Below are 10,869 nucleotides of genomic sequence, written 5' to 3'. Positions count from 1 at the left end.
GCTCCATGTTTATGTAACACCCCACCCCGGAGCCGGAGCCGGAGCCGGATCAGCCCGGTGAAGCTCCGCCCAATCTCCAGTTTAAGACCAAGCTCCGGAAGCCGTGCAATGACTGGGGCCCGGCCATCAAAAGTGGCCGTCGCATCATCTGCAGTCAGATAAGCAGGGGAAAGCGAGATAAAAGTGCCGATCCGATCGATCCAACAACTGTCATCCGATACCGTCACCTTCCGGATGCGCAAAGTCGTGGTGGTTTGTGCGCCTGCCAGACTCTTTTGGAGCCACGAGAGCTTCGGGCGCGGACTGAACGGTGATGTCATTGGACAGGGATATGGAATCGGCGCGGGGCAGCCCAATGCCACCCCTCAGTTCCTTCTCCAAGACGGCGTTTGACATGCCACTGGTTTGGAAGTCGGCCGATCTTTGAAAATTCAGTGGGCACGGCAGAAGTTTCTGCAGTCAGGTCAGTTCAGGGTCTGGACTGAAAGAGCACATCAGTTCAGTACCCAACTTATACAGCGGCGGAAGCTTTTGGCGATATCATCTCTCACAACCTCGCGGGCATTGTGCAGGACGAGGAGACACCTTCTCCAAATTCAAAAGTCTACTAAGGGTTGCGTGGCACGGGTATGGTAGCAACTCTAGCCAGGCCCAGGATTAGGCCGACAGAACACGTACTGTACCTACCAACGAGCCTAAACCGAATCCATCTAGCTCCCACTGGTTGATATCGTCATCGAGTTGGAAGGGGGAAGGAAAACCGCCCCGCTTCTTTTTTGCGGTCAGCATCCGTAGTGTACACTTGCGCCCAGACAGGACGTCAAGGAAATTACTTTGTGATTCCTTCGAGACATGGGAGCATCTTTTCGCATGAAGCTGAAAAACCGGCCGTTGGGCGCCATGGGCAATCCTCCGTCTGGCTTCGATCGGACCCGGAGCTCACTGCAGCGAGCGGTCTGCAATCTGAATGGTCCGCCTGGCCAAGCACGTTGCGACGACGAGTCAAGGATCTTCAGGCACAGACTGTCAAAACTGTCAAAACTGTCAAGGCGTGTTTAATCGCCAAATTTGAAACCCATCATGATCAAGATCTTAAGGAACGTTCATGACAAGCGAGAATGGCATCTCCATCCAGTCCTCTCTACAAAGGAAGGAACCCGTCGCAATATGGTCAAGATAAAAGAATGGAAAGTGTCTCGTCGTACAACACCCACAACACCCACAACACCCACATCACAACTGAATCCCCATCTCATCCGTCTCTTTCTTTCTTTACAACCAAGTTGCAGCAACCTCACAGCAGTCATACCTATTCGCTGTCACTCCTGCATTTCCGTCTGTCATTGGACAAGCAATTGATTGGTGTGGATCAAACTCGCTCTTGGCATCAGTCTGGCCGTGCTGTTGAGTGAGTGCTCTCACGACCTCCATCAGCTCACTTGAGTCCCTTGTCTCGTCTGTCACCACTTGAAGCGGCAGGTCCGAGGTGGTGTTGAACACGGGCTGGGGTGGCATCGCCAGTGTTGTCGTTGCTGCTTGTTGCTTGTTTTCTGACGGGTCCTTTCTGCTCTAGACTGCCGTTCGGTATTTCCCCCCCCCCCCCCCCCCCCCCCCCCCCCCGGCCAGAGTCGTCGAGCTTGAATACAAACCTTGGTTGTAAGCTCATCCGCCAGCCAAGTTGCTCCAGTCGAGCCCCAGTTTGGAAGCTATTGTCTGCCTTCCGGTCCTATCACAGACAAACCACACGGGCCCATACCTACGATATCGACGATTTGGATTTCTCTTGAACAGCCGTCACCTACTTACATTTCATACATAATCCCCTCTGGCCCCCCTTGGCTGTTGTTGGAGCCACGTCGTCTTGGAATGTTTTGTCAAGCCCTCTCTCTGTCTCTGCTGTCTACTTAATTCGCGTCTAGAGACCAACGACCGTAAGACCAGCAGCCATCCCTGATTCCCTGTGCCCTTCCAGCGTTGCAACCGTTACGGACATCGCCACTACAGCTTCCCACAGGCCCTACCGACGTCGTTGATAGGGTGAAACCGTTCTAACTTTCTTGCTGATCAGGCAGATATACCTGGGATCCCACCGTGTTGATCCTTACAAGTTTTGTCTCCTCTCTGAACCGCCTAGAACCAAGCTCCATCACCGCCGGTCTGCTACGCTAGAGCCCGCTTAGCGCCTCACCGACACGCCAGCACTCTCCAAGCTCCCCTCCATACTAAAGGTCGTGGGAAGCTCCCTCCGACCCCGCCCTTCTTTCCTCAACATGATCCCCAGAACAATGGTTTCCAACGAAGTTTACCTGTTGCCGCTCAAGGACGATGGCTCGCCTGACGTGCCTGGCGAGTACATTTACATTGCACCCAAGTCGAAAGATCCAGTAACCATCCGCTTTGCCATCGAGGGCACTTCCAGCATCTGCAGCCATGGCAGCTTGTGGGTGAACATCCCTGAGCACGGCCAGCAGTTCCAGCGGAACAAGTTCCGCGAGTTCAAGTAAACAAACCCACCCCCTACTTTTACCAGATGAAAGCTGTAAAATACCGGGAAACATTGCTAACAATCACATTACAGGCTCGTCCCTGACTTCAACCGCACGCTCGAGATTTCGATTCCGATTTACGAGGCTGGCGCATACGCCTTCTACACCACATATGCCGAACTCCCTGATTTGGCTAGCAACCTGGTAAACGCCGACGGAACCGTCACCAAGGCCACTCAGAAAAAGACACCAGTCTACTATATCGATGTCGCACCTAGGCTCTCGCTGGACGGGCAGCCGCTGCCAATTCCGGCGCTATCCATCTTCTCCATTATCAGCAAGTTCATGGGCAAGTACCCAACAGACTGGGAACGCCACCTACGGGGAATCAGAAACCGAGGATACAACATGATCCACTTCACACCACTGCAGGTACGAGGTGCATCAAACTCGCCATACAGCTTGTATGATCAACTGGGCTGGGACCCAGCTTGCTTCCCCGCGGGCGAGCCCGATGTCCAGAAGATGGTGGAAAGTCTGGAGAAGAACCACTCACTGCTCAGCTTGACGGACATTGTCCTCAACCACACTGCACACAACAGCGAGTGGCTTTTGGAGCACCCCGAGGCCGGTTACAACTTGACGACTGCGCCATGGCTCGAGTCCGCTTACCTTCTCGATACCAAGCTGCTCGAGCTTGGTACCAGATTGGAGGAGCTTAGCCTCCCCACTGAGCTCAAGGACGTCGATGATTTGGTCAAGATTATGGACGCCATCAAGAAGGAGGTCATTGCTCAGATCCGTCTCTGGGAGTACTATACTCTCGATGTGGAGCGCGACGCTGATGCCGCGGCTGAGGCTTGGGTTGCCAACGAGACTGACTTCCCACAAGGATCCATTGGAGCTGGCGGTATCGACGCTCTTCACTCCGCTACACCTAAGGAGCAAGCAGAGTTCTTGACCAAGCATGGTCTGCAGAACATGGATTATCTCGGTGAGCGCTTCAGGCGGAGGGTTAACCCCAAGGTGGCTGCCGCTCTTTTGTCTGCCCTCTTCGGCCGGTACGAAGGGGAGACTAAGGACACTGCCGACCAGGCAGCTGCCAGGAACAAGATTGTTGAGATCCTAGAGATTGTCAACGTTCCATTTTACAAGGAGTATGACGACGAAGTTGCCGAAATCTTGCAGCAGCTCTTCAACCGCATCAAGTACGTCCGCCTCGACGACCATGGCCCCAAGTTTGGGCCTATCAACGCCGAGAACCCCCTGATCGAGACGTACTTCACGCGTCTTCCCGTCAACGAGAAGACGAAGAAGCACAAGAAAGAAGACCTTGTTCTTGCGAACAACGGATGGGTATGGGGCGGAAACGCGCTGGTCGACAACGCCGGCCCCAACTCTCGTGTCTACCTTCGCCGCGAAGTCATTGTCTGGGGAGACTGCACAAAGCTCCGTTACGGCAACGGTCCTGAAGACAGCCCATGGCTGTGGGAGCACATGACCAAGTACGCCCGTATGCTGGCCAAGTACTTCGCCGGTTTCCGCATCGACAACTGTCATTCCACTCCTCTTCATGTTGCCGAGCACATTCTGGACGAGGCTCGTCGTGTTCGTCCCGATCTCTATGTCGTTGCCGAGCTTTTCACCGGTTCCGAGGAGATGGATTACGTCTTTGTCAAGCGCCTGGGTATCAGCGCCCTGATTCGTGAGGCCATGCAGGCATGGAGCACTGGCGAGCTCAGTCGTCTGGTTCATCGCCACGGAGGTCGCCCCATTGGTAGCTTCGAGGTCGATGAAATCACAAGCAACGAGGGTGGGTCATCATCCATCAGCAGCACGAATGGAGATGGCGTCTACACCCGTGAGGTCATCCGCCGTATCAGGCCAGTTCCCGTACAAGCACTATTCATGGATTGCACTCATGACAATGAGGTTCCTGCTCAAAAGCGTGATGCCCGCGACACGCTCCCTAACGCAGCCCTGGTCGCCATGTGCGCCAGCGCTACCGGCAGTGTGATGGGATACGACGAGATTTACCCCAAGCTTGTTGACTTGGTTAGCGAGACCCGTCTTTACACTTCCGAGGCATCCAAGGCTCCCGTCAAGACGGGAGAGGGTAAAGGTGGAATTGCGGGTGTCAAGAAGCTTCTCAACCAGATCCACACCTTGATGGGCATGGATGGCTACGATGAGACGCATATCCATCATGAGGGCGAGTACGTCACTGTCCACAGAGTTCATCAGGAGTCAAGGAAGGGCTACTTCCTCATTGCCCACACTGCGTTCCCCGGTTATGGAAATGGCAACGGCGCTTTCAACCCTGTTCATCTGACCGGTACAAAGGCTCGCCACCTCGGTAGCTGGATGCTTGAGGTTGATGCTAGCAAGGAAGCTGTTGAGGAGGTTCTGAGCGATAAGAAGCACCTTCGCGGTCTTCCCAGCCGTCTGATTGGTCTGCCTGGCGTACGGATGGAAGTGAAGGGTCAAGATACCATCATCACCGTCCGTGAAAAGTTCCCTCCCGGAAGTATTGCTCTCTTCGAGACCTGGATCCCGGCGGCGGAGCACTCGAGCGGTTTGGACAACTTTGTCACCTCTGGCGCGAAGGCCGCAATGGAGGAGCTTGATCTTGTCGACCTCAACTTCCTGCTGTACAAGTGCGAGCCCGAAGAGCGTGATGCCAGCGAAGGCCAGGATGGTACCTACGACATCCCCGGCCACGGCAAGATTGTGTATGCTGGCTTGCAAGGTTGGTGGAGTATCCTCAAGGATGTCATCAAGGACAACAACCTCGCACATCCTCTGTGCCAGCATCTTCGTGACGGCCAGTGGGCTCTCGACTACATTATTGGGAGACTCGAGCGCGCCTCGAAGAAGGAGGAGTACCGCCGGTTGGCCAAGCCTGCGCGGTGGTTGAAGGAGCGCTTCGACGCTATTCGCCCCATCCCAAGCTTCTTGCTTCCCAGATACTTCGGTCTTGTTCTTCGTACTGCCTATCTCGCGGCCTTTGAGCGCGGTATCTCCCTGATGGACAGCAACGTCATTAAGGGCCAATGGTTCTTGCAGAGTTTGGCCATGGTCAGCGTTCAGCAGACTGGTCTTGTCAAGTCGGCGTCACTATACCCTAACAGGCTCGTTCCGTCGCTTGCTGCGGGTCTTCCTCACTTTGCTGTCGAGTGGGCTCGCTGCTGGGGTCGTGATGTGTTCATTTCCCTCCGTGGCTTGTACCTCGGTACAGGTCGTTACGCCGAGGCCAGAGAGCACATCCACGCCTTCGCCAGCGTGCTTAAGCATGGCATGATTCCCAACCTCCTAGGAAGCGGCAACAACCCCAGATACAACTCCAGAGATTCTGTTTGGTTCTTCCTGCAGTGCATCCAGGACTACACCCGTCTGGTTCCCAATGGCTTGTCGATCCTGGGCGACAAGGTCAAAAGGCGCTTCCTCCCTTACGACGATACCTACTTTGACGTCAATGATGAGCGTGCGTACAGCAAGGAGAGCACCATCGCCGAGATCATCCAGGAAGTCTTCCAGCGCCACGCCGAGGGCATGAAGTTCCGTGAAGCCAATGCCGGCCCCAACTTGGATATGCAGATGAGCGACGAGGGTTTCAACCAGGAGATCAAGGTTGATTGGAGCAACGGCTTCATCTTTGGTGGCAACCAGGCCAACTGCGGTACCTGGATGGACAAGATGGGCGAAAGCGAACGCGCTGGTTCCAAGGGCGTTCCAGGAACTCCCAGAGACGGTGCTGCCGTTGAGATCACGGGCATGCTGTATAGCAACCTAAAGTGGGTGGCTTCTCTCAATGAAGCCGGCAAGTTCAAGCACTCCCGCGTAAAGAAGGCCGATGGCACTGAGATTGCCCTGAAGGACTGGGCTGCGCTCATCAAGGAGAACTTTGAGCGTTGCTACTTCGTCCCCATTTCCCCAGATGAGGACTCCAAGTATGATGTTAATCCGGCAATCATCAACCGCCGTGGTATCTACAAGGATCTCTACCGCTCCGGCAAGGAGTATGAAGACTACCAGCTCCGCTGCAACTTCCCAATTGCCATGACATGCGCTCCTGAACTCTTTGTTCCGGAGCACGCTATGCATGCTCTTTGGGTAGCAGACACCGCTCTCCGCGGTCCCACTGGTATGGCTACGCTCGACCCCAGCGACCTGAACTACAGGCCGTACTACCGCAACAGCGAGGACAGTGACGACTTTGCCACCAGCAAGGGCCGCAACTACCACCAGGGTCCCGAGTGGCTCTGGCCTACTGGTTTCTTCCTTCGTGCGCTGCTCAAGTTTGATTTGATGCGTCGTGGCCGTGATGATGCCGAGGGCCGCACCGAGGCCTTCCAGCAGGTCACCAGGAGACTAATTGGATGCAAGGAGATGATTGAGCGGAGCCCATGGGCTGGACTTACGGAGTTGACGCAGAAGAATGGAGAGGAGTGCCATGATTCGGTGAGTTCCCCATCTGCACAACCCTCCGATTATGAATGCCATACTAACCGTTCATTCCTTCTGTACAGTCTCCCACCCAAGCGTGGTCTTCTGGTTGCTTGATCGATCTGTACATGGATGCCGCTGAGGAACAAGCCAAGCTTGAGAGGCAGTCGCTGCCCCTGAGATAGGTATCAAGGGTGGTTGAAGAGGCTACGAACTTGGTTACGAAGCTGACGACTACGACAACGGTGACGAGCGAGCGTGACAGCGATGATGACGCGGGAAATGACGAGAAATGGTGGTCCTTGGACGAAAAGCTGAAATAAATGTGATAGATCATGGGATGGAGCGTTTGCGTACAAACACTTTGGTTTAACCTAGACAAAGAACCGAAAAGAGACAGACACAAAGAAGGCAAGCCAGCAAGCAAGGATCTTGCTTTTTTGGAAAGAGAGTAGAGATATAGGATATAACCTAGAGAATGAAGATTATACCTTTACTAAAGGTGTTACACCGCCCGGCGTTTCACCATGTACCGACTATATATGGTAGAATACTTACCTAGTGTAGTGTCCGGGGCTATAAGTGATGGGCAGCAAGGGCTTCAGCATTTATAGATTTGCCAAGGCACCATGGCTTCTTGGGCTCTTGGGGGCTCCAAAAGTCAAGGAACTTGGCGAGCTTGGGAACGTAACGAGATTGCCATTCTTAGATTCTTGACATTGCTATGTGCGATGATCCACTACTTCAACTTTCGGCACTTTGGGGAGGGCATATGAGCCTTAAACAAAAGATCAAAAGGGGGGTTTTGGAAGACCAGAGTTTTGTGACAGTATAATCAACCTAAAATGCATTGTATTCTTTTGGGCACAAACAGAAACCTCCGCTCTATTTGGTAATGAAGAGGATTGACTTCCAAGGACCGTTCGAATATCTGGCTTCTTCCCAGCCAGGCAGAAATGGTTGGTAATACCGTGGTTTAGGAGGTATCCTTTATCGTCCCTTTGTCGTCCCTTTCTCTTCTCTTGTCTTCTCTCCTTTTGACCATCATGCATGCATGTCTCCCTTCATGCTTCTATTTCCCCTTTCCACCTCCTCCTACCCCTTTCTGTACAGCCTAGCTTATAGCTCACATCGCAGAGCCTATCCATGCTACTGATACAGTTTGACAAACATACATTGCCCGCCCCCCACCACCCCGTGTAAAGAAAACTAGAATAATTGAAAGGATATGCGAAAAAAAAAAAAAAAAAAAAAACGCCGACTAGATGGAAAAGTGTGTCAGAAGCTCAATGGCAGGGACAGCAAATAACGTGGACCTCGCGCGGTGATACCCAACAAGAGCGTAAGGATGATAGTTGGTGGACTAAAAGTGATATGCGAAAACTGGTCCTCCAGTTGAAAAGGAGGGAGAAGTGGTGGGCGGTGGGCGGAGGTGGTGAAAGACTGATCTATTGTGCGGTGTCGTCGATTGCTCGAACATCCATGTTCGAGATGAGTTTATCCGTATTATTGCCTTCCTCATAGTGTCATCGACAGAACAAACAGCCATATGCGTGAACGTAGAGCAAAGCCCGTTGGACGCAATCATGTCCTCTCCTTAACGGTCCACTTCTTCTTCGTCTTCCTTGGCTTATCGTCAAACACGGTAGCCTCGGCGATAGGCGCAGGCGAGAACATGGTCGCTCCGGGAACGTGCACGCCGTCGTTGGGGATCACATGGCCGGACTCGGTAGTGTGGGCAAGGTTGTTGCCGAGCGCGTACCGGCGGTCACGCTTGCGGAGGTAGGCTCGCCTCCAGAAGCAGGCACCTATCCAGATGCCGATGATGGCGACCACGATGATGACGAGGAAGATGATCCATTGGTAGTGATTGTCCACCCTGTTGAAAGGTACAAGTGTTAGTTACATGCTGGGTCAACAACGATACTGTGACGTCGGCGGTAGTGTACCGATGGGCTGGTATTGCGCAGTTGCAACATGACGCCGATCAACGTAGGATTGAAGGATGAAAACTGAGAAAGGAACATACCATGAGCCTCCGCCGTTATCCTTGCTTCCGACAGCGGTACTTGTCGACGTTGCTGCTGTGCCAGTCGCTGTCCCAGCGGCATTGCAGTAGCCTGTGTACCATGCCTGTTTGACATCATATGTCAGTTACAATCCCCATACCGTGTTTGATTAACGATCAAAGAACGTCTAATTCCCCGTACCTGAATGCTTGCCAAATCTGTAGGAGTAGCCGCACAAGCACCATCGCACACCCCGGCCGTGCCGGTACTGAAGGGAGCTAATCGTGCATCACCGCAGAAACACTGCTGGAGAACGCTGGCGGCGGCCGTCGCGGTTGCGCAGGCTCCGTTAACATCATAAAGGGGACCACATGCCGTTGCGCATGCAGGCAACGATTGTGTTGGGAAGATTGTCGTTACTGGCGCTAGAGTACAGCGGCGGTGTTAGCTACAAGCTACAGCAGCAAACAAAGGAACAATGCAGTAGCAGGGGGGGGGGGGGGGGGGGGGGGGCGCCAGATATGGCTCCTTTGTGGAGAGCTCATGCAACTTCGTAAGCACGGTTTTGACGTACCAGCCATTTTGAATGATTATGTACGGTTGGATGGGGGATATTTTGTCGGTGTCTGTGCAAATATCGTCGAGTGGGCGAGGTTTTGGTGTTGTTATTGTTTCCGAAAGAATGGTCCTCTTCCAGGTGTATCAGGCTGCCGTGATTTGGCGACAGCGCTGCTGCGTGTGGTGGCTTACTTCGCCCCAAATGTGTGTCGGCGGATGGAATGCTACGTCCGCCCAACCTTCAATTCCTTCCACCAAGATGCCCCCGAAAATGCGCCCGTATTCAATTTAATCGGTGTCTGCGAAGCGAGCGAAAGGGGTTGCTGGTCGATTTAACAGAAAGACCGAATGATGGTTGCTGAGTGTTGTCCAATTGACACACTCCTTTTCCTGATGTTGGCCCTATTGATTCTTGTCCCTGAAACCGTCGTTGTATGGTCGAATGACAGCTGACGGGCGAAAGCTTGTTGATACTCTCGTCTCACCGTCACACCCGATGTCAGATGGCTGCTGGCGCCCGGGTCCGTGGAGAAAACCGAAGGAACGACAGTGCAACGAATACGATCGCTTTGGAACTCTGTTGTTGACCGTTGTTGCGGATGGTGATAACGACGAGATTGCTGAAGAAACGATTGAAGGCTTGGTGTTGTGCGTGATTCAGTTGGTCCCTTTGCCGTCCGGGGGGGTTTGTCTGGGCAGACAAGTACGCGGATCTTCCCTCAGTGTATTTCCCTGGTAATGTCCGAGTGTTCCTCTCCGATTAGATCGGTCCAAGCGAGCGGACGGACGGTGCGAAGTGTCGTCAAAGCTGAACGATTGATGTCTTTGCCCGTCGTGAAAAGCGGCAGAATCAGGAGAGGCTCGATTCTCGAAGTCGTCGTCGGGGGAAGCGAATGTCGGCGGTGGTCGAGTCGTCGTTGTTGGTGAGATGTCGGCGGTAAATGGCAAAATGGAAAAAAGCAAGTGACAAAGAGCAAAAGAGAAAGGCGAAGCGAGGGGAAAGCGGATGATTACGCAGTGCAAACGAGGGTGTGAGTGAGCGTCAGCACTCGGGGCAGCGTGGATGGACCAATCTGGATTCTGGACTCTTTTTGGGAATGTTATTGGATTGTTGCAGTTGTTGGCAGGCTGACTGCAACCCGCAACTTTTGGTCCTTCTTTCTTCGCCCGATGGTGGACGGCACGCCGGCTTCTTCCCTTTTTGCTGGGCGTCCCGGGCTGGGCGTCCTGGGCTGGGCTAGGCGGGCTGAGGATCGACTCCCGGCCAATCAGAAGAGAGGATCCATCGCAAATAGGTACGAGACAATGAGCGCGCATGGAAAGGTGAACCGGGAGTGCTGGAAGTGCTGGAAGTGCTGGCACAGCGCCAG

General features: G+C 53.6%; 2 protein-coding genes across 2 annotated transcripts; one reads left to right on the top strand and one right to left on the bottom strand.

The window, feature by feature from the left end:
* The first annotated feature begins 1,620 nt into the window (after positions 1–1,620).
* Positions 1,621–7,445, top strand: SMAC4_01428 (uncharacterized protein). Its single transcript, XM_003352546.2, has 4 exons — positions 1,621–1,931; positions 2,069–2,500; positions 2,579–6,947; positions 7,016–7,445. The coding sequence occupies exons 2-4, from the start codon at positions 2,271–2,273 to the stop codon at positions 7,115–7,117; spliced, it is 4,701 nt and encodes a 1,566-aa protein (XP_003352594.1). The 5' UTR covers positions 1,621–1,931; positions 2,069–2,270; the 3' UTR covers positions 7,118–7,445.
* A 342-nt stretch (positions 7,446–7,787) lies between these two features.
* Positions 7,788–10,474, bottom strand: SMAC4_01429 (uncharacterized protein). Its single transcript, XM_003352547.2, has 4 exons — positions 9,516–10,474; positions 9,143–9,366; positions 8,962–9,065; positions 7,788–8,811 (listed from the first exon to the last, which is right to left on the bottom strand). Exons 1-4 carry the CDS (start codon positions 9,520–9,522, stop codon positions 8,517–8,519), a joined length of 630 nt encoding a protein of 209 aa, XP_003352595.1. The 5' UTR covers positions 9,523–10,474; the 3' UTR covers positions 7,788–8,516.
* Positions 10,475–10,869: the final 395 nt, after the last annotated feature.

The sequence above is a fragment of the Sordaria macrospora genome, chromosome 1 (genome assembly GCF_033870435.1).
Source record: "Sordaria macrospora chromosome 1, complete sequence".
NCBI classification, from domain to species: domain Eukaryota; kingdom Fungi; phylum Ascomycota; class Sordariomycetes; order Sordariales; family Sordariaceae; genus Sordaria; species Sordaria macrospora.
This window is presented reverse-complemented; position numbering and strand designations above follow the sequence as displayed.

Excerpts from the sequence above, each read along its gene's own strand:
- SMAC4_01429 (XM_003352547.2), bottom strand. Across the intron at positions 9,066-9,142 it reads CAGATTTGGCAAGCATTCAG|GCATGGTACACAGGCTACTG; the intron begins GTACGGGGAATT and ends GATGTCAAACAG. Across the intron at positions 8,812-8,961 it reads GATAACGGCGGAGGCTCATG|GGTGGACAATCACTACCAAT; the intron begins GTATGTTCCTTT and ends ACCTTTCAACAG.
- SMAC4_01428 (XM_003352546.2), top strand. The coding sequence starts at position 2,271 with ATGATCCCCAGAACAATGGTTTCCAACGAAGTTTACCTGTTGCCGCTC. Across the intron at positions 2,501-2,578 it reads AACAAGTTCCGCGAGTTCAA|GCTCGTCCCTGACTTCAACC; the intron begins GTAAACAAACCC and ends ATCACATTACAG. Across the intron at positions 6,948-7,015 it reads GAGAGGAGTGCCATGATTCG|TCTCCCACCCAAGCGTGGTC; the intron begins GTGAGTTCCCCA and ends CCTTCTGTACAG.